The sequence below is a fragment of the Sarcophilus harrisii genome, chromosome 3 (genome assembly GCF_902635505.1).
Source record: "Sarcophilus harrisii chromosome 3, mSarHar1.11, whole genome shotgun sequence".
In the NCBI taxonomy this organism is placed as follows: Eukaryota; Metazoa; Chordata; class Mammalia; order Dasyuromorphia; family Dasyuridae; genus Sarcophilus; species Sarcophilus harrisii.
In genome coordinates this window covers 225,482,662-225,506,006 of record NC_045428.1, presented here as the reverse complement: position 1 = coordinate 225,506,006, position 23,345 = coordinate 225,482,662, and the positions used below count along the sequence as shown (strand labels likewise).

Here is a 23,345-nt window from a genome sequence, read left to right as displayed (position 1 = left end):
GACAGTAGAGGCATGAAGAACATTAATAGGCTGCAACATACTATAATTAAAGAATGATATAGTAGGAGCGATAAAAAGGCCAGGAGAAATATGTGACAGAAAAAGGGACTGAAGTGGTCATGTAGTGTGGGGGAGGGATAATTGATGGACAGCTTGAGTGCTTTACTGATATCCAAAGCAATTTTAAGATCTAAAGGAAGCTCCTCAGTATGTTGAGTAGACTCCCAGCTTACAGTTTAATTAAATATAATAATAATGATTATTCCTAGCATTTATATTCCTAGCTTTAACATTTGTAAAGCACTTTACAAATTTATTTTATTCTCATAACAATTCTGGTAGGTAGGTATTAATATTATTCCTATGTTAGACTTGAGAAAACTGAAGTAAACAAAAGCTAAGTGACTGATCAGTGTTACACAGCTAATAAGTGTTTAAGAAAGGATTTTAACTAAGGTTTTCTAGACTTCAGAAGGAGAGGAGACAGTTGTATCCACTGTACCACCTCAATGTCTTAGAAAATAAAATATACATATTAAAAAAGTGACAACATATATTAAGATAAGCTGTATAAAAAAGGTACAACACTGGTGTCAGTAACTTAGGTCCATGTGGGAAGTATTCATAGAGTGGATAAAAATGTATAACTGGTTCAAAATAGTCATTTATAAGAAGGCAGCTAGGTGGTATAATGGTTAGATTCTGGGCCTGAAATCGGCAATACTCATCTTCCTGAGCTGAAATACAGGCTCAACACTTTATTGACTGTGTGATCCTGGGCAGGTCACTTTACCCTGTTTTCCTCAGTTTTCTCTTCTGTAAATTAGCTAGGGAAGGAAACAGCAAAACACTTCAGTGTCTTTGCCAAGAAAACCCCAAATGGGATCACAAAGGTTTGGACACAGCTGAAAACAACAATAGGCATCATTTTTATATTTACAAATATTGTTTTTCTTTCTCTTTCTTCCTTGCTTACTTTCTTCCTTCCTTCTTTCCTTCCTTTCTCCCTCCTTCCCTCCTTTTCTTCCCTCCTCCCTCTCCCTCCTTTCCTTCTTTACTCCTTTCCCTCCTTCCTTTTTCCTCCTTTCCTTCCTTTATTCCTTCTTTCCTTCCTTCTTCCCTTCCTCCTTCCCTCCCTCACTTCCTACCTTATCTCATAATCAATTTATATAACTCTGATTCTTCCAATATAGCTTTGTAACACTTCAAATAAGACTTTCCATAATTCATTTTTTCCCTTTATTTTGGTTGTTTTTTATGTGCATGCTTGCTTCCTACATCTCTATAAAATCTTTGTGAGGGTGACATACATCCACTGAGCATATTCTTGATAAAACCCTGAGAAGGGAACAGGCAGACTTTCCCAGATAATTTTTTTGCAGATATTCTAAGGCCTTTCAAATGCTGTGGTAACATTGACCCCAGGGATTTATAATTCATTTTTTCTGATGGTTTTCTTTTCGTATTTACTTATAACTTCCTCTTATTTAAACTGTTACTCAGTGGGTCTATGAGAGAAAGAAAGCTTCAGAGCATTCAAATTTTTTTTTTTTAAGAGTAGACTGCTACTTAACACCAGGGTATTTTAGCAGCCAAATGGAAACCAGCCTCATAGTCACAGTAGTGGGAAAGAGCTGTGGGTTTAAGGATTACATTTGGCAGCAGAGTGCTTATATTTTTAGTGTTTCAGTATAGAGTTGGGTTCATGTTAGATTTCATTCCCCAAGCTATTGATAGCTGCAAAGCCTTGGTGGACAGGTTTCATGTCTGAGGCTTGTCACTTCCTTCTTTATGAATTGAAGCTATTAATACCCTTTCTTTTAATTTTACTAACCCCCCCTAAATGGAAAGAACTTTATTTTTTCCCTTTACTTTTCCCTTCTCTTAACGCTCTCTCTCTCTCTCTCTTTCTCTCTCTTTCTCTCTCTCTCTCTCTCTCTCTCTCTCTCTCTCTCTCTCTCTCTCTCTCTTTCTCTGTCTCTGTGTCTCTTTGTGTGTGTGTCTCTGTCTCTTTGCTTCTCTCTCTGTCTTTGTTTCTCTCTTTTTCCCTCTCTCCCCCTCCCTTTCCCCCCTCTTTCTTTTTCTCCCTCTCTCTCTGTTTCTTTGTTTCTGTTTCACTACAAATAAATAACATTTTGTTCTATTGCTCCCAGAAGCACCTTAGTGGTTGATACTTTCTTTCTACTTGGGTCATTGGTATGGCTCCATAAAATACAGGTTTTAATTTTTAGGGGGGATTGTGTATCATTTTGTAGTGGACTAGGATTATACCAGAGAAACCTGAGAGCTGCTCATATTTCTAGGAAAATTGTGTCTGTTACCAGAAACTGGATAGCTATATGCTATCTGGGGATCAATCGAGTTTTTTCTTAGCTAAATCTCTTAGTGCTCTTGTGAAAAAATTAGAGTGATTTTTATATGAAGCTCTGAAGTAGACCATCTTTTTAGGCTGAGCATTGGGCAACAGTGACTTGGAGAAAATGGTTTATATGTTAGGACTAGGAAAGTGAGTGAAAGCAGTTACTAGGTATGGTGGCTGCTACTTGTCAAGAGGGAGACAAAGTTTATAGCTTTGCTTTTATAAATAGAAACAGATTTTGTATAACAAAACAATTACTTCTAAAATAAACATGAAACATTTTTTGGTAGTTAGTATGCCAGTTAAAGGTATAACATCCTGAAACTATAGAGACCACATGTATAAGAATAATAATTCCCCAGTGTAACAATAGTCTACTGATATGAAAGGACAAGTTATGAAAGAGAAAATAATAACCAAATGAAAACAATGCTTATTTTCTAATAATCAGAGCACTATGAACTAAAGTAGCGTTATGATACTGACTGTTCATTTACTAAAATGGAAACAATATAAAGAATTTATAAAATCCAATGTTGATAGAAATATAGAGACAGGTGTGTTATATACTGCTTTGAAAAAGGGAACTATTTATTGGTACAGTCATTTTGGAGAGTAGCATAAACAATATGTCCAGTCACAAAACTTATCAGTCCTCTGTGAAAATTCTAACCCCCCCAAATCATAAAATGGGAAAAAGAAACTATTTGTATCAAAATATTCATTACTATGCTATTCAATGTGGCAAAAATGGAATCAACTTACACTCCAATAATAGAAGACTTGCTGAATAAAGTATTGTTAATATATTGGGCAAGGCAGCTAGGCTGATAGAGCATTGGGCTTGACCTCAGGAAAATTCATCTTGAGTTAAAATCTGGTCTTAGACACTTACTTGCTATGAGACCCTGGGTAAGTCACATAACCTTGTTTACCTCTGTTTCCTCAGTTGTAAAATAGTTGGAGAAGAGAAGAGCAAACCACTCCAGTATTCTTGCCAATAAACGCCTTAATGGAGTCAAAAAATCATTCACAACTGAACCAACTGAAAAACAAAATGTATTGCAAATTTATAGTCCCATGAAAAATGATCAATGAGAATGACAGAGTAGAGAGAAAGAAAGGTAGCTTAGCTTCTTGTTGGCCCAAGTAATTTTCTTAAGATTAAAAAAAAAGCAAAAGATAAATAGAAAGAGACAAAACAACATGTCTGTGGGACAATTAAGATTAATAGGGACTATTTGATTGGTGTAAGCTGGTACCTTCTCAACTTTATTTTATTATAGAGTTACTTGGAGTACTTAGAGACTTGCTTAGAATTGTATGTGTCAGAGGAAAGTCTACCTCTATGTTTTCCTGGCATGGAGGAAGCCACCTAACTATCCTCTATCCTATTTTGCCTCTAATAATTCAAGTCAATCAAAATTTATTTATTTTATAGTAGCTTTTTATTTTTCAAAATACATGCAAAGATAGTTTTCAACATTCACCCTCACAAAACCTTGTGTTCCAAAATTTTCTCCCTCCCTTCTCCCCAACCCTCTCCCAGGCAGCAAGTAATCTAATATAGATTAAACATGGGCAATTCTTCTAACATATTTCCACATTAATCGTGCTGCACGAGAAAAATCAGATCAAAAAGGAGAAAAAATGAGAAAGAAAAAAACAAGCAACCACAACAAAAAGGATGAAAATACTATATTGTGATCCACATTAGGTGTCCATGTCTTCTCTCTGGATGCAGATAGCTCTCTCCCTCACAAGCCTATTGGAATTGACCAGAATCACTTCATTGCTGAAAAGAGCCAAGTCCATCACCATTGATTATCATATAATCTCATTATTGCTCTATACAATGCTCTCTTGGATCTACTCAATTTCACTCAGCATCAGTTCATTCAAGTCTCTCCAGGTCTTAACCAGAATTTAGATACAGAGTTAAATCAGCAAACCACAATGATATACACAATGATTATGATCATATGAAGGAAAGAAAAAGAAGGATGCAGGAGGATTATATTAACTATCTTTAAGAATTTAAAAAGATGTCATATAGAAGAGTAATAAGATTTGCTCATTTTAATCTGAGAGGATGGAACCAGGAATAATGGGTGAGAATTGCAAATGAACAAATTTAGGTTTGATAATTGGGAAATTTTCCTAATGTTTAGAGTTAGGAAATAGAACAGATTTCTCTTTGGAAGATGATGGGTTCATTCCCCTTTTTGGAGATCTTTAAGCAGAGTCTATGTAACGATTTTCCAGCTAGATTAAAATGGACATTTCTTTCAGGATTGGCCTGGGAGATCCTAAGGTCCCTTTTAAAGCTGAAGTTCTGTATTTCTGTAAAAAAAGCAAGGAAGCTAAAAATGGACAAGGTGATAGAACTTCTAGAAAGCCTAGAGAGAAATAAAGAGTAAATATATAGAATGGGAGATTTGGAGTGGGAAGGGCGCTTTACAGACCACTGAATCCAATTTCCTCAGTTTATTGATGAGAAAATTAAGGCATAGAAAAATAAAATGACTTAACTAAGTTCACACAGCTGTCACATGTTTGAGGCAAGATTTGTACCAAGAGTCTCATGATTCCTTATGACAATATCCTGCAATCCATTATAAAATACAGATTTAGAGTTAAGATTTGCTCTTTGTTTATTTGATTGCCATCATTGGTAGCTATGAATTTTATAATAAAGGTTAATTAAATTAGGATTGTTAAGGTGGTTTTGTAGTTCACAATTATGGAAATAATAGCTAAACTAAAAAATAAAAAAATTCAGATAAATCTCAAAAATATTACATCTTCCTTGTGTCATCAGCGCCCACACTCATGATAGTTTCTAGCACTTTTCCCAGTTTCAATATTTTGATTAACAGCAATACTTTCATAAGAAAATGATTATTTTTTCTTTCTTTTAATAGTCATTATTTCTTTATGTAGATTTCATGGTTCTAAGATTTTCCATAAGGATGAAATTCATGTGCAGACTATTAGAGAAATTAGGCCAGAACATGGAAAAATGTACTAGAATCTTGCAGGAGTTAATCATTTCATAAGTTTAAAAATACCTATTCTATATTAATTTATATTAATAAAAGTAACTCAAGTCTTGCCGTTCTGGTATTACTCTTTAACAGTAAGGTCAGTACTATTAGCTGTACTGGTTGCTGCATTATATTGCCTCAGCTGACTGCCCAGTTCGTATTCCCCATCCTAGGAGCCGGGGTCAGAGAGGATGTGTATCTGATCTGGAGAGAGCTGGAAGAAGCTCGGAATACACTGGCACAGATCCAGAAGGTTGTTGATGATTCCATGAAACCTGAAGGTTCAGGAGCCCGCTGTGGTAGGTGGTGTTTGTGGCTACTCTCCAATCTGGAACCAACAAATGAATCAAGAAAACAACACTCTTTTTACACGTCCAAATTTAACAAGACTAGGGGAATTAAGCTGCTTGTGAGCTTAACTGCTTATATGGTAATTTTTTTTATTTTAGTAAAGAAAGAGTTCATCCTTCATATGTATAATTGATATCAAATTACTTGCCTTCTCAAGGAAGAGAGAGAGGAGCAGGAGGAAGGGAAAGAATTTGAAAGTCAAAAAATTTTGAAATGATTCTAAGTTCTTTTTTCCATGTAATTGGGAAATATTTAATTGAAAAAAATTAAAAATGAAAGCAAATCAAAAAGAGTCTATTAGCCCTAAACATGGGTTTCATCACTTGCCGAATACTCCCAGGGGGGATTCTTTCAAGCTTTATGGGATGTTTGTGCTTGCATACTAGAGCATTTATTATGTGCTCTAATATTCAGTGTCATGGTATAAAAAAGAATGTTTAGAAAGTATTCACTTTCATGTAGAGCTAGCCCTATAGGAAATATGAAATTTCCAGCTTCCACCTGGTTTTTTAAAAAGACTTCTTAGTTTAGTGATGAACTCTCACACAAAGTTCTGGGTGTCTCTATTTTCTCCTATTCCCCAGAAAGGATCTGATAAATTGATTCATACTGGGTTTTAAATGACTTGATATCATTCTTTCTATGGATAAGAATGCCATTGTAAAGCCTTAAGTCTCAGGAGCTTATTTCTTAATTATATGATCTCAAGAGAGGCAGAGGTGAAATGGAGAATTGGAAGACTAACTGCTTTTGAATCCCACCTTTGCTACTTATTGCCTATGACATCTTGGGCAGTCTTTTTTACCTCTCTCAAACTGGCTTCAATTTCCTCATCTGATTCCTCTAATCTTTTAATTCTAAATTTGTGATTGCTACATAGTTTTATGTAGTCAACTAGATGGCATAGAGTGCTATCCTTGGAGTCAAATCCCACCTTGGATATTTAACTAGCTGTTTGAATCTGAGCAAGTCACTTCAGGGCTCCTTGCCTTACTTTTCCTCATTTATAAAATGGGGATAATAATAGTACTTGCCTCACAAAGTGTTGTTGTGGGGATCAACTGGGATAATACATGTAGAACTCTCTACAAATCTTTATATAAATGTTAATTATTATTATATAGTTATATATAACTATAGTTATATAACATAATAATGTTATATAGTATGTGGTTAACTATTATTCTTCTGCCCATCCATCTCTCTTCTTTTTCTTTTTGGTGAGGCAATTGGGGTTAAATAATTTGCTAGTAAATTAGATCACACAACTAGTAAATATTAAGTGTCTGAGGCCAGATTTAAACTCAGCTCCTCTTGACTCCAGGATTGGCACTCTATCCACTGTACCATCTAGCTGCCCTTGTTATTCTTTTGCAAAAGAGTTTCACAGTGCCTGGCTCATTGTAAATGCTTAATAACTACCTACCTGCCAGTTTAAAGAAGAGATTGGACTCAAGGATCTCTGAGATCCCTCCCCACTGTGCCATTCTATGATACATTATAATTTCTTGGCATCAGTAGGTGAGAGAGTTTTTTGTTTGTTTGATTTTGTCAGAACCATTTTTATCTTCCATTTTTTTGGTGACTTTCCTGGGGTCACACAGTTAGTAAGTGTTAAATGTCTCTTGAATTCAGGTCTTATTTTATTTTATTTTTTTTATTTCAAGGCTGGTGCTAGATCTATCCACTGTGCCATCTAGCTACCTCATATCTTCTATTTTTAAAAATAGAATACTTTTAAATATATTTTTTAAAAGTATGTACATAAATGCTTCTACAGAGATGAAGTATTATAAGAACCCTATGCTTGCCAATTGTATTATATCCAAGGAAATCTCCAGGAAAGAAATCAAAACTCTTTTTAGGTGAGAGGTTCTCGAAGAGGACCATGACATTGGAGAGATGATGCTGTGACATGTAAGTGAATTGGATTTAAGTGAGGGAAGCTGTGCAAGGTCATCTGTCTCACTTTCCCCTCCAGAGCCATCTGGGTCCATATAGGTTAGGAGGATTGGGATGGCTCAGGATGCAGTGGGAGACCTTGGTCTTTTTTAATTAAGCTAAGGTCTTTAACAGGTTTCAGTTTGAGTCAGGCCATGGATAGAGGACTGGAATTAGGAAGATTTGAGTTCAAATGCAGTCTCAGACTTTTAGTAGTTGTATGACTCTGGAAGAATCACTTAATTTGTTTTTATCTTAGTTTCCTCATATGTAAAATAGGGATAATAACAGTACCTACCTCCTAGAGTTTTTGTGAGGATCAAGTATGATGATAATTGTAAAGCTCTTAATACAGTCCTTACATAATAATGCTTTATAAATGATAGTTATTGTTGTTCTTATTCTTATCTATGCTTGCTTTTCTACCTTTGGGGATATGAACCAAACCTTTTTTCCTGTCATTTAAGCCAATTCCTTTTCCTATTTTTAAGTGCCATTTCATAGGATTGCAGATTTAGGATTTTCCAAAAGGAAGGAGATAGTTAATGACAGAAAGGTGGGAAATTCTCCCCAAAAGGAATGAGGTAAAGAGGGTACTATTCTACTGATTTTTGAAAAAAAAACAACACATCGTTAATAGCCCAAGTTTCTTGCAGCACTTCTTACTCAAGCCCAGGTGACTTCAGTTTTAGATGTGGACAATGACTGGAAGAAAGAGAGCGAGACATGATGTTCATGTAGTGACTCACTGATTTGTTTGATGTAATTTATTATTGAATGGGGCTGCCTTACTCAGTTTTAAAGACCTGAAACCTCTTTTTCTAAATGATATCAGCAGCACCTAAAAGGCATGAAATAGGATTGCTTATCCACTTAATCCACTTTTTCCTCTCACCAGTGAACCTTGATGTAGTTATCTTAATTTTTTCCTTTATCTTAGAAAATGAAAGAATGGTCACATGAATGAATTACTCATAGCTTAGAAGATAGCTCGTGGTGTTGTGATGAATGAAGACAATTTGCTGTTAAGACCTTCTTAAATTTAAGAAAGGGGATATGCCCTTTTGAGTACTTTTTCTTTGATTAGAGCAGGGGAAATTCAGGGCACAGGCCATATTTTAGATCTGTCAGTATATGATGGGTAGGGGGAAGGGGAGGGAAAGATGGGACAAAAGGGAGAGGGAAATGAAGGAGGAGAAAAGGGAGGGGGAGGAGAAAAACTCATTATAACTGAGGTTGAGCGTTACTTTAGGCCAAGAATTTTTATATAGGGTTGTGGTTCCTGAAAACAAGCTCCAAGTTCATTTGGCTGAGACGTGAAGGTGGAGAAAATTAAGAAAATCTTATTGGAGCGGGGGATAAGATGGTAGAGAAAAGGGGGCTCTTCTCAGAAAGCCTGCTACCCAAGAGAGGAAGGTGAAACTCAGGACTATCCTGGAAATTTGGTTACTATAGGATTGATATTATTTATATTGTCCTATACCTGTGACATTAGTAGGTTGACAGAAGGTGCTCAAGAGACTTATTTTCTTTGCCTAGAAATATTGTTTGGCTAAGTAAGTGTTTGTGTATATATATATAACATCCCCTCTCTCCTTCTGTCCTCTCTATTTCTTCTCTCCCATCCCTCCCCTCTCCTCATCACATACTGGCAGATCTGAAATATGGACACACTGACCTGTGCCCTTAATTTCCCCTGCTCTACCAATGACTCCCTTACTCTAATAACACACAAAAAACACACAGACTCACACTCATATATGTTTTGCTAAACTCTATCTGAGTGTGTGTGTGTGTGTGTGTGTGTGTGTGTATGAGAGCTAAACTACATAAATATATGTGTGTATATAAAGCTAAACTACATAAATAGATATGTATATATACATTTATTTTTCTATAATACACACAAATATTATATGCAGAATACATATATGCACAATACACTTACATATGTGTACATACACTACACATGTATACATCTACATAAATAGGAAACATGCACACATATTTTAAATACACATCGATATTATATATGCATATATACATATATACACATGCACACAATGCACTTGTATTTGTGGAATATGGGTAACACGAATGCAATTATATATATATATATATACACACATATTTTTCTATATGTACACAGAAATCTGTGCATATAGTTGCACAATTCACAATATATATTTTTATGTGCATATATACACACTTATATTTGTATACATAAATATGTATACAAACATCTATATATTGCCATCACTACTGGTTACAATTTTACATTGCAATGATGGTCATATTGGATGGCACTGGTTCTAAAAACTGTTTATTTCAGTATGATCATGACCCACACAGAAAACCTTCTGTGTGAAACCTTTCCCTCTTATTCTTCCTACTTCCTCAGAGGGATCATAAATTCCAATACATTAACATATGCTGCCTTTGGATGCTCCCATAAACCATCATCCTTTGCCAGCTGTGCTTAAGCTGTGTGGGGAATAGGGGTCAGAGAGGGTTGCACTTAAGTTCCCTTCCCTTCCTTGTCTCCCACCTTCCTTAATAAGCAAGTCTTACAATATTGGGGTTAGTTTCAATCAGAAATATTTCTCCAGGGGAAAAGCTCTGGCAGAAGGCCCATTATTTTTTTTTTTTTCAATCCACTTCACATAAGGATATCTCAAGGCTAAAGGTGAGGATTATTTAATGGAGACATTATTTGGACCATGGCCAGTTTTTGTCTACACATATCTGCTCACATAACCGATTTAACCCTTTGGTAACACTTTTAACAAATGTATTAGGACTTTTGTTTCTAAGTAATGGGTCCCAATAATGGGGATGATACAGAGGCTTACCTGAGTTGGGAGAGATGTTCAGCTTCTCCCCTTTCTTGTCCATTTGTTAGGGAACAAGAAAGAAATCATTATAATCCCCTCAACGGTTTTTATTTTGTGGAGATTTTATACTTATTTTAATGATGTTGCCTTTACTGAAAACATTTTGGGGGGAATACCTTTGTTAGAAATGCTTAGATCCTTAGGCTTAGAAATTAGATATTAGAAATCCTTCTTAGAATAGCTCAGTTTGTGACCCAGGTAAATAATGTCATTATTTTATAGTCATGCTATATGTTTTTTAAAACAGATTACCAGAATTTGAGACTTAAAAGGAATTTCTCAGAGTCTGTTTGGCCTAACCCTTATTCAAAAGGAATTCCTGTTTATAACATACCTGTCTGAAGTCCTCTAAGGAGAGAGAACTTTGGAAATGTGTCATCTGATTTAAGGACAACTCAAAATTTTCAAAAGGTTTTCTTGCTATCAATAATAAATGGGGTCTTTGCAGTTTCCTCAGACCATTTAAAAATCATAACAATGGTACTTTACATATGTCATCTCTTATGTTCCTCATGACAAGCTCATAGGATAAATATTATTTTTTATTTTTCAACTAAAACTCTTCCCAGTTTTTATGTTAGTTAGTACCAACAGGTTTCGATTCCTTTTCAAAGAATTAAAATTTTCTATTATTGAGGACAATTGGAAGAAAGTTGTGAGCTCTAAAGAAAGAATTACAAGGTGTATGTGTGTGTGTGTGTGTTGTTGTTGTTGTTGTTGTTGTTTATAAGGTAGCATCAGAAGGATAAATATATAGCCTGAGTCAAACAAGGTTAAGGGTCAGACAACTTATAAGTGTCTGAGGCCAGTTTTGAACTTGGGAAGATGAGCCACCAATCTTCTGAACCACCAAACAGGGAATTCTAAGGCATAAGATAGCATAAAGTTGATATAATCATCTCTAAGGTTAAGAGCTAAAGAGATAATAAACAGAACAGGAAAAACAGAGATTGGGGGTTCAGTGAGAAGGAAAAATAACATTTAGTAGAAGTGAAGTCAAGAAAGAGATGATGGAGATCATGATCAAGAGAGGAACTTCTGTAGCAAAGTTATGATTGACAGTGATGGTGAGAGCTAAGCTACAAGACTAGGGTGGATGGTTGAGATGGAGTGAAATCACAGCTCATGGGAACTGAGTATGCACATTGACATTTCTGGGTATGAGGGCAGGGGATGGGTTGGAAAGAAAGACTATGAATCAGTTCCTGCACTCCTGGATAAAAGAGGAACAATGACTGAGTAATGTACTAAGTCAGGAAGCACTTGTCAAATGCTTACTCTGTGCAGAACACTATGCTGAACACTGGGTATACAGATATAAGCAGAAAGAAATGTGGTCCCTGCCTTTAAGGAGTTTGCATTTTAATGGGGAACAAAGTTAAAAGAATGCTGAAAAGATATTGGGGAGAGACATAAGGTACTTGGTTTGGAGGCATGAAAGAGCAAGGCTTTTTAAACTGACTGAACTCCTGCTCAGTTCCCATCTGGTAAAACCCATGCTGGTATAAGATGATATTCCCTTACACGTTGAACATATACTTGGCTCCTGTTTGGACCTGGTTATCTGAGTCCTTGGATGAAGTCATGGAAGTGAAAGGTCTGTTGTCTTAAATTACAGAGGTCTGAGGTAGTCATTTAAAAAAAAATCATTTGATGATTAGGGAAGAATGGGTAGGACATGTACACATGGCATAGGTTTTAGGATAAAGAAATCATCAAATCTAGTCCCCAAAAGGGTCTGGAGATAAAATTCCCTTGTATATTCCCTGAGGTAGAGACCCAGGTGTCCAGATAGATGGCAGATCTTAGAGTTAGCAAAACCTACATTCAAGCTTTCCCTCTAATATATATTATGTAGTGATCTTGGACAATTGACTTAATCATTCATTTCCTCCTAGGTCATTCTCTTAAAACTATAAATTACAGAAAGAAAGTTTATTTGAATTGGTAGAGGGGATTTCTGGATGAAATCATGAGTTTAGACCAAGGGGAAAAAATCAGCAGAGTAAGTTTTGCCTCCATACTTGACATCCCACTTCCACCTACTTGGCTTTGTCACTAAAGTACTTTGAAGAAAGAGGGCTGACTTGCTGTGGTATCATTTTCTCAGATCATTTGGTGACATCTGCCCTCAAGAGCAGGATTAACAAATCAAAAGGGCAAATGCCAGAGAGGGTGAGATTTTCGTGACCCAATCATATGTCTTGCATTTTCAAAATTATTTCTCAGAGGAAAAAAAAAACACTCCAACATTAATATCCAGGTCAATGGGGTAAAGCTACTGAGACTGAAAATTAAAGTTTCCTTTTAAAATACTACATATGAGGAGGTTTTATGGATTAGAATGCCAGAGATGCAATACATTTAACTTAGTATGTTCCAGTAAAGCATCATATGATGAAAGGTACTAATCAAAATGTCAAGGCTAAAATTATGTGGAGGCCAACATTAACCAAAGGGATGGTAGTCAAAACAGAAAATCATAATAAATTCTAAGGAGCACTTAAGATCCTATAACTTCATTATTTTTCTTTAAAAAAATTTTTAAATATTTTTATTTAAAGTTTTGAATTCAAAATTCTATTCCTCCCTTCCTCCTTCCTGAGATGGGAAGCAGTCAAATATGGGTTATACATGTACAATTTTGTAAAAATATTTTTATATTAATCATTTTGTATAAGAAGACTAGAATTTTAAAAAGTGAAAGAAAGAAAATGAAAAATAGAATGTTCCAGTCTGTATTCAAGTAGTATCAGTTCTTTCTCTGGAAATAGGTAGTATGCTCCTTCATTAGTCCTTTGGGATTGTCTTGTATCGTATTACCGAGAATAGCTAAGTCATTCATAATTCTTCATCATATAATGTTGCTTTTATTGTGTATAACATTCTCCTGGTTTCTGTTCACTTCACTATGCATCATCCTGCTTGTCATTTTATATAGCACAATAATATTCTATTACAATCATATACTACAACTTTTTTAGCCATTCCCCAACTGGTGGATATTCCTTTGATTTTTTAAATTCTTAGTCATCACAAAAGGACATAAATAGGTCTTTTCCCCCCTTTTCTTGGATGTCTTTGGGACATAGACCAAACACTGGTTTTTGCTGGATCAAAAGCTAGGCACAAGTTAAGACAACCCTGAGGTATCACTTCATACCTCTCATATTGGTTAAGATGATAGGAAAAGATAATGATAAAGCTTAGAGGAGATATAAGAATACTAGGACACTAATACATTATTGGTGGAGTTGTAAGCTGATATAATCATTCTGCAAAGCAATTTAGAACTACGCCCAAAGAGCTATCAAACCGTATGTACTCTTTGATCCAGCAGTCTCTCTACTGGGTCTGTATCCCAAATACATCCAAGAAAAGGGAAAAGGACCCACATATGCAAAAATGTTTGTAGCAGCCCTTTTTGTAATGGCAAGGAGTGAGACTGGATGCCTAGCAGTTGGGGAATGGATGAATAAATTAGGGTTTATGAACATAATGGAATATTATTGTTCTATAAGAAATGACAAACAGGCTGACTTCAGAAAAGCCTGGAAAGATACATGAACTGATGCAAAGTGGAGTGGAACAAGGGAACACTGCATACAATAACAACAAAATTATGTGATGATCAATTTTGATGGACTTGGCTCTTTTCAACAATGAAGTAGTTCAAGATAATTCCAATAGATTTTCTTTGTTGTTTATTTTTTTTTTTACTTTTTATAACTGCTTTTTTATTTTTCAAAATAGAGCAAAGATAGTTTTCAACATTCACTCTTGCAAAACTTTGTGTTCCAAATTTTTCTTCCTTTCTTCCCATTTCCCCCCTCCTCTAGACACCAAGTAATTCAAAATAGGTTGAATGTGCAATTTTTCTAAACACATTTCCACATTTATCATTCTGCACAAGAAAAATCAGATCAAAAGGAGTAAGAAAGAAAAATAAGCAAACAATTAAAAAGGCTATTATACTGTGATTCATATTCAGTCTCCACAGTTCTCTCACTGGATGTGGATAATTCTCTCTGTTACAAATCAGTCCATAAACTTGTGATGGAAAGAGCCATCTGCATTTAAAGAGAGAACTGTGGAGACTGAATGTATGTCAAAGCATAATATTTTCACCTTTGTTGCTTATTTGGCTATGTTTTTTTCTTTCTCTTGTTTTTTTTTCCCTTTTGATCTGATTTTTCTTGCACAGCATGATGAATACAAGAATAAGTTTAGAAGAATTGCATATGTTTAACTTATTTTGGATTGTTTGCTGTCTAAGTGAAGGAGAGAGGGAAAGAGAAAAATTTGGAATGCAAGGTTTAACAAAGTTGAATGTTGAAAAACTATCTTTGCATGTATTTGGAAAAATAAAACGCTATTAACCCCTCCCCCCCCAAAAAAAACAAGCAAATCCCAAATCAAAAGGTATGCATCCACATCTTCAAAGTCTTTTGGGCATAGTGCCAAATTGCTCTCCAAAATGGTTGGATCAATTCACAATTCTATCAAAAGTGTATTAGTGTGCCAGTTTCTCACACCCCCCCCCAACATCCAACATTTTCCTTTTTTTGTCACATCAGTAGTACCTCAGAATTGTTTTACTTTGCACTTCTCTAGTCAATAGTGATTTAGAACATTTTGTTATATGACTATAGTTAGATGTGATGTGTTTGAAAACTTCCTGTTCAAATTGTTTAACTATTTATTATTTGGGGAATGACATTTTTTATAAATTTGCCTCAGTTCCCTATATATTTGAAAAATGAGGCCTTCATAAGAAATCATTGTTGCAAAAATTTCTTCCTAGTTTTTTGCTTACCTTATAATTCTGATTGCATTGGTTTTATCTGTGCAAAACCTTTTTAATTTTATATAATCAAAATTATCTATTTTATATTTTGTAATAGACTCCATCTTCTTTGATCCTAAATTCTTTTCTTATCCATAAAAATCACAGATAAACTATTCATTGCACTCTTGATTTGCACATGGCATCACTCTTTATGTATAAATCATGTATCCATTTTGACTTTATCTTGGCATAAGTGTAAGATGTTGATCTATTCATAGTTTCTGCCATCATAGCTAAATTTTAAATCTTATAATTTAAAAATGTCAAAAATAGCCAAGTGAGAATGGTAGGAGATGAAAGAAATGGCAAATACTTGAATACTCCAAACCAAACAAATAATCTTGTGGGTACTAGCTAACAAATATATCTCTATGATAAATTTCTTCCCAGAAGGGTCTTGACTAGACATTTGTTTCTAAACATGCATCGCACATTGTACTAAATTCATTTCTTGCGTCTATTTTCTGAAAGGAAGTGTGGTATGGTGGATAGAGCTGGTCCTAGTATTAGTATTCTGGATGTTCATTAAAAAGTCTCACTTTGGACAAATAGTAACAATAACATCAAACATATATAGTGCTTTACAATTTCCAAAACATTTAAAAAATATCATATTTTATTTTTTCAATGACTTTGGGAAGAAGGTATCATTATTATCCTTATGTTACAATGAATAAAATATGGCTGAGATTAAATGATTTCTCAGGATTACAGAGCTCATAAATGTCTGAGACAGGATAAACTCAGAGCTTCTTAACTTCAGTGCTACATATCCTGTTCCATCTAGTTATCTCTTTTTGAAGAAGAATGAGGATGAAAGGGAGAAGGAAGAGGAGAGGAATGGGGAAGAAGGAGGAGAAGAAGAAGGTATAGGAGGAAGAGGAAGGAAGGGAGAAAAGATAGACAGAGAAGCAAGAGGAAGAAGAGGAGGAGAAGAAAGAAGAAAAACAGAAGGAAGAGGAGAGAAAGTAGAAGAGAAAGAGTAAAAGGATGAGAAGAGAAAGAAGAAGAAGAAAAAGAAAAGGAGGAAGAGGAGAAAGAAAAGCAGGAGGAGGAGAAAGAAGACAAGGAAGAGGAGGAGGATGATTAAAAAGGACAAAGAGGAAAGGAAGAGAAGGAAGAGGAGGAGCAGAAGTAGGAGGAGATGGAGGAGAAAAAAGGAAAAAAGGAGGAAGAGAAAAAGAAGGGAAGGAAGAAGAGAAGGAAGAGAAGGAGGAAAAGAACAAGTAAGAGACAGAAGAGGAGAAAAAAGACAAGGAAAAGGAAGAGGAGGAGGAGCAGAAGTAGGAGGAGATGGAGGAGAAAAAGAAAAATGGAGAAGGGAAGGGAAGAAGAAAAGGAGGAAAAGAACAAATAAGAGAAGGAAGAGGAGAAAAAATACAAGGAAAAGGAAGAGGAGGAAGAGGAGGAGAAAAAGAAGAAAGAATAGAGGAAAAAGAGAAGGATGATAATGACAATGATGACAACAAGCATATTTTAGGCATCTATTCTGTACCAGTACTGTATTTTAAATATTGCAAGTACAAAGAAAATCAAAACTACACAAAAATCCTGACCACAAGGATCTCAAATTCTAAACTAAACTAAACAACTCCCCCAAAAATACACATACACAAGATTACATAATTCAAATGGGAGGTAGTCTTAGAAAGAATGAACTAGCAGTGGGAAGGGACACATATTGACTATATGATTCTAGGAAAATCATTAAAATCTCTCAGTGACTCAAGAGATTCAAAGACTATTAATTTCAGAGGAGATGTCCCTCAGCATTGACAGACAAGAGTTTCTGAATTAGAGATTCTCAATACCAATGAATACACAGGTCTAGTTCTATCTCATCCATGCCTCCTATTTAACTCTGGGAGTTCCCTAAATTTCCTTAATTTTTGTCTCATTTGACATTCTATTTTTCTGTTCCTCCTGTTTTCCACCAAAGTATCTTAAGTTGGTTTGCATTCAGTGTGCCTAAATTTAACTCTTCACTCTACCAGGGCACTAGATAATGTGACAACAGCAGTTATAAAAAGGATTACCTTAATAACACTGTATGATTTAAATGGCATTAGAAAGCCTTGCCTGGAAACTAGCCATTGACCCATACCTAATACTGTATACCAAGATAAGGGAGAAATGGAAGCCTTACCTGGAAACTAGCCATTGACCCATACCTAATACTGTATACCAAGATAAGGGAGAAATGGGTTCATGATCTTGACATAATGATACTGTAAACAAATTAGAAGAACATAGGATAGTTTGCCTCTCAGACCTTTGGAGGAGAAAGGAATTTGTGACCAAAGAAGAACTAGAGATAATTATTGATCCCAAAATAGATCATTTTGATTATATTAAGTTAAAAAGTTTTTGTACAAACAAAACTAATGCAGACAAGATTAGAAGGGAAGCAATAAACTGGGAAAACATTTTTACATTCAAAGATTTTATAAAGGCCTTATTTCTAAAATATATAGAGAATTGACTCAAATTTATAAGAATTCAAGCCATTCTCCAATTGATAAATGGTCTAAGGATATGAACAGACAATTTTCAGATGAAGAAATTGAAACTATATGTAGTCACATGAAAGAGTGCTCCAAATCACTATTGATCAGAGAAATGCAAATTAAGACAACTTTGAGAAACCACTACTTACCTCTCAGATTGGCTAAAATGACAGGAAGAGATAATGATGAATGTTGGAGGGGATGTGGGAAAACTGGGACACTGATACATTGTTGGTGGAATTGTGAACGGATCCAACCATTCTGGAGAGCAATTTGGAAGAAGTTACCAAAGTGTTCATACCCTTTGATCCTTCATGTAGTGGCAAGAAACTGGAAACTGATGCCCTTCAGTTGGGGAATGATTGAATAAATTATGGTATATGAATGTTATGGAATATTATTGCTCTCTAAGAAATGACCAACAGGATGATTTCAAAGAGGTTGGAGAGACTTACATGAATTGATGCTGAATGAAATGAACAGAACCAGGAGATCATTATATACTTCAAAAACAAGACTATATGATGATCAATTCTGATGGATGTGGCTCTCTTCAACAATGAGATGATTCAAATCAGTTCCAATTGTTCAGTAATGAAGAGAACCATCTATACCCAAAGAGAGGATCATGGGAGTTGAGTGTGGACCACAACATAGCATTTTCACTCTTTTATGTTGTTGTTTGTGTGCATTTTGTTTTCTTAGATTTTTTTATTCTTTCTTGATCCAATTTTTCTTGTGCAGCAAGATAATTGTATGAATATGTACACATATATTGGATTTAACATATATTTTAACATATTTAACATGTATTGGACCACCTGCCATCTGGGGGAGGGGGTGGGGAGAAGGAGGGGAAAATTTGGAATAGAAAATTTTGTAAGGGTCAATGTTGAAAAATTACCCATCCATATGTTTTATAAATAAAAAGTTTTAATAAAATTAAAAACAAACAAACAAACAAAAGAAAGCCCTGCCTGATATTAAAACAATGTTCCTACTTGTCTACTGTGACTTATCCTACTCTCATTCCTGGTCCTAAACTTGAACTTCTCCATGAGCTTAGAGATGTTAGGTAGAGCAGTGGGTGAATGTATATTCGGGAAAACCTGAATTCAGATCCAAGCTTAGACATGGTTTGACCTTGGGCAAGTCACTTAATTTGTTTGCTTCAGTTTCCCCAATTGTGAATGGAAATAACAACACTTATTTGCCAAGATTATTGTGAAAATCAAACGAGTAAAGCTTTTAGCATAGTGCTTGGCATTATATAAATGGCACTATATAAATGCTTATTATTTAAATACTTAATAATTACTTAGATACATATTACTATTATTACTATCTTGCCAAATCCATTTCCTTTTTCTCAATCATCATTCTTAGTGATCTCTCTAACACTGTTGACCACCCTTGGATATACTCTCCTCGAATTTTCATGTTTTCATGAATCCACTTTTTTTTTTTTTATTCTTTTCCCTTCTGTCAGACCATTCTTTTCTCAGTTTTCTATGTTTGAATATCATCCAAGGTACTTCCTCCTAATTGTGGGTCCATCCCGAGATTTTAGACTCATCCTTTCTCCCCTTTTCCTCTCAATTCTATATTGTGATCTTGTCAAATCCCATGCATTCAATGATAATTTCTTAAGCAGATGACTCCCAAATCTATACATTCACCTCTAGTCTGTCTTCTCTAGTCCCTCAACAAAACTGCTTCTCGAACATTTCCAAGGGTCTGTCTCATATCCATTTAGGTGGTGCAGTGAATAGAGAGCTGGACCTGAGTTCAAAATCGGCCTCAGATCCTGTTTGCCTCAGCCTCATTTTTAAAATGACCAGGAAGAAGAAATGGCAAAACACTCGAGTTTCATTGCCAAGAAAACCCCAAATAGGATCATGGAGAGTTGGATATGACTAAAACAACTCAATAATAAGTCCCATAGGCATCTCAAACTCAACATGTCCAAAGGATAATTCATTTTTTGCTGTCCTCCTCAATTTCCCTATTTCTGTTGAAGATACAACCATGTTTCATTCAGGTTTGCAAACTCAGAGTCATTTTAGATTCTTTTTTAGATTCTTTACTCTCCCTCAATTCCCATTATCATTTCTTTGATATGTCTTATATAAGTCCTTTTCTCTCCATTCATCATCTATTCATGTGTAACCACCCTAGTTTAAACCCTTATTAAGTTCTCCTGTATTCTTGCAATAGTTTCCTCATCTTGGGTCTTTCATTAATCTGTTCACACAGCTGCCAAATAGATATTCCTAAGTATGATGTGTCACTGCTCAAGATTACCTATATTTTCTGCAGGATTAAATACAAGCTCCTCCTTTGTTTGACATTAAAGCCCTTCACAACATATCTCTGGCCTACCTTTCTGGACTTAATACTGATTAACCACCTTCACACAAGACAACTATGTGACACAATTGGATAGAATCCTGGACTTGATCAGGAAGATGAGATTTCTTGAGTTCAAGTCTGACTTCAGAAGCTTATTAGCTGTGTGACCTTGGGGAAGTAACTTCACTCTATTTATCTCAGTTTCCTTGTCTATAAAATGCCCTGGAGAAGAAAAAGGCAAAGCACTCCAGTATCTTTCCCAAGAATATCCCAAAGGGGCCATAAAGAGTCAGATACAACCAGATTGACTTGCTTGCTATCTTTCAGATGTGGTACTTCATTTCTCTTTACAACTATAAACATCCTTTTTGTGGTACTTAAGCATTTTTTTTTTTGTCTTTGCTCATTTTTTGGCATTAGCCTTTATGACACTATTTTTTTTTTTTTTACAGTTCTGTTCTTTTTTGTTTGTCTTCATGTTAGAGTCCCTGTCTTTAAAAGGAAGTGCCTCCACTGGGAATCTTCCGACAAATATCTCTCAAGAAAGTCAGAAATTGTTGGAAGAGCCGGCTGAAAGCAAAAAAGAGGAGACAGAAGGAAAGGGTAGGTGAACTTGGCATTTTCCCCCACTACTTTTCTCAGTAATATCTGCTGACTGACATTAATACTTCTATTATGGGCAATTAGGGCCTTTGGCTGGACTTTGCTGATAAATTATTGTCTATATCTAGGACTGTAGGAATCTGAAAGAAGGAATACAGATGAGAACTTTGACAGACCAGAAGAGCCTGAGCTCTAGAATTTATTGTTGCAGAGTCCTCAGCTTAATAAAGAGGCAAAAAAACTTTTTTGGTAAGAGATTGGAAGATGCAGGGCAACCTACAAATTACAATCATGTTAGTCTATGTGGAAAGAGTGCAAGGAAACTGATTTATGACCTCAAGAGATTGTTTGATGTTTTTGCTTTTGACATAAGCGATCAATAATTAAATCTGCACTAAATGCAAATTGGTCTGCTTGTTGGAGGGCAAGGTACAAGGGCTAGAAAGATAAGCCTTTGTTCTCTAGCTTATCATGGGGGGCAAAGGCCTATCTAGGAGAACTAGAAGAGATCAAAGATCCAAAATAATTCTTAGGAATACTGATTGTTGAGAGGGACATGAAATATTATACAGTCTAGTCCACTTATCTTAAAGATGAGGATCCCAGGGCTTAAGAGATTAAGTGAATTCCCCAAAGAATTAGCAGCATTTTCTGGTACCCCAGAACTCTCTCTTTTACCATAGAATCTTAGTTTTAAATCTGGAAGGGGCTTTAGAAGCCATTGAGTCCAATCCTTACCACTGTTTTCAAGATAGGGAAAGGTACGACGAATATGTGAAATGTGATTTGAATTCATGTATTCTTGATTCCATGTTAAATTCCTCTATCCAATTATGCTAGGAATACTTAACCTGGGATCCTTGGATATTCCTCAAAGGATCTGAAATCTTAGGTGAGGAAGAAAAAAATATCATTATTTTCACTATTTTCTAACTGAAATTTATCATTTCCTTTAATAATAAATATAGGCAACAGATTATTATTCTGAGAAATCCATAGGCTTCACCAGAGTACCAGAAGGGTCCATGGCATAAGAAAAGTTAAGAACCCTGATATTACGCCCTGGTTTGAAAGGAGAATGTCCAAATTAAGGTCAGAAGAACTAGTATATTAAAAGGTAAAAGAGTCTGAGGGATAGAAGGAAGATCTCCAAGTTACTGGAATGATGTAATAGTGGAACTCCTTGCTCAGAGATTGAATATGGATTTACTAAAGAAGAATCAGCAATTACGTTTTATGGAAGGATCAGGAGAATTCCCAGATATCTCTAAAAATGAGGAAATCTATTACTAGCTGCTAGAAAAAGAGTTGTGTTAGGGTGGTCAGCAATTTCCTTTTGAGGAGAATGGGCATGAACATTTGGGAAATATGTTGTCTTCCTAGGGCATGTATTCAGAATGTGAGCAAATAATTTCCTCAAAACCTAAAGACTGTTCCCATTTCTGGTGATTTGTGGGGGGGAAACCAATGATGCTACTAGATAGAAATTAGAAATTTGAAGATTTGAGAAGCAAAGTTAAAGTTTTAAGGCCCAAAATAGTCTTATTATTATTACAGCCATTTGAAGGTTGGGACTTTATGAGAGAAAGTAGAATATGGAAAATTAATAGCTACCTAAAGAGATTGTATCAGCAAATGGACATTTGATTTATCAGTCATTTCAGTTCACATCTGACTCTTTGTGACCCCATTTAGGGTTTTCTTGATAAGGATATTGGAGTGATTCGCCTACATAGGAGGAAACTGAGGCAAGCAGAGTTAAATGACTTGTTCAGGGTCTATGGCCATATTTGAACTTAGGAAGATAAGTTTTCCTGACTCCAGATCTGGCACTCTATCCGGTATACCTCCTAGTTGTCTTTGATTTGGCAGCCATGGCTCAAAATGGGCTCTTAGTAAGGGAAAGAGTCACGTAATAATTAAAAAGAATATATTTGCCTGCAAAGTGCATGAGTGACGACCAATCAATAAGCATTTATCAAGCACCTACTTAAGGACTCTGATCTAGGACCTTTTCACCTCAAGGTTAGATTATTGCAATTGCCTTCTAATTGATCTCTTTGCCTCAAATCTATTCCCATTCCAATTCTTCCTCCACTTAACTATTGGATTGATCTCCCTAAAGCTGTTAATATTCTTTCCCCTTCTTTCTAATCATTTAATAAGCAGAAGCTCCCTATTACCTACAGGATCAACTCTAACATCCTCTGTTTGGCATTAAAAGCCCTTTATAACCTAAGTGCCTTTCACCTTTCTAGTCTTTTAACACCTTATTCTCGGCAATGTATTCTCCTCCTGTCCTCCATGCTTGTAATTCTCTCTCTCCTCCTCTCTATCTCCTAGCCTCCTTGAAGTATCACTTAAAATCTCACCTTCTACCAAAGCCAGTGCCTTCCCATTGTTGATTATCTCTCATTTATCCTGCATACATCTTGTTATGTG

General features: G+C 35.5%; 1 protein-coding gene across 6 annotated transcripts in view; it reads left to right on the top strand.

Annotated features, from left to right (window-relative positions):
• VWA3B (von Willebrand factor A domain containing 3B) overlaps window positions 1-23,345 on the top strand; it is a 226,643-nt gene that overhangs the window by 68,044 nt on the left and 135,254 nt on the right. For 5 of the 6 annotated variants that reach the window (XM_031959109.1, XM_031959108.1, XM_031959107.1 and 2 more), the window contains exons 9-10: window positions 5,580-5,705; window positions 20,784-20,903. In XM_031959109.1, coding sequence (XP_031814969.1) covers window positions 5,580-5,705; window positions 20,784-20,903 — 246 coding nt within the window. The remainder of the gene's footprint in view (window positions 1-5,579; window positions 5,706-20,783; window positions 20,904-23,345) is intronic. The other variant, XM_031959110.1, reaches the window with a different exon arrangement.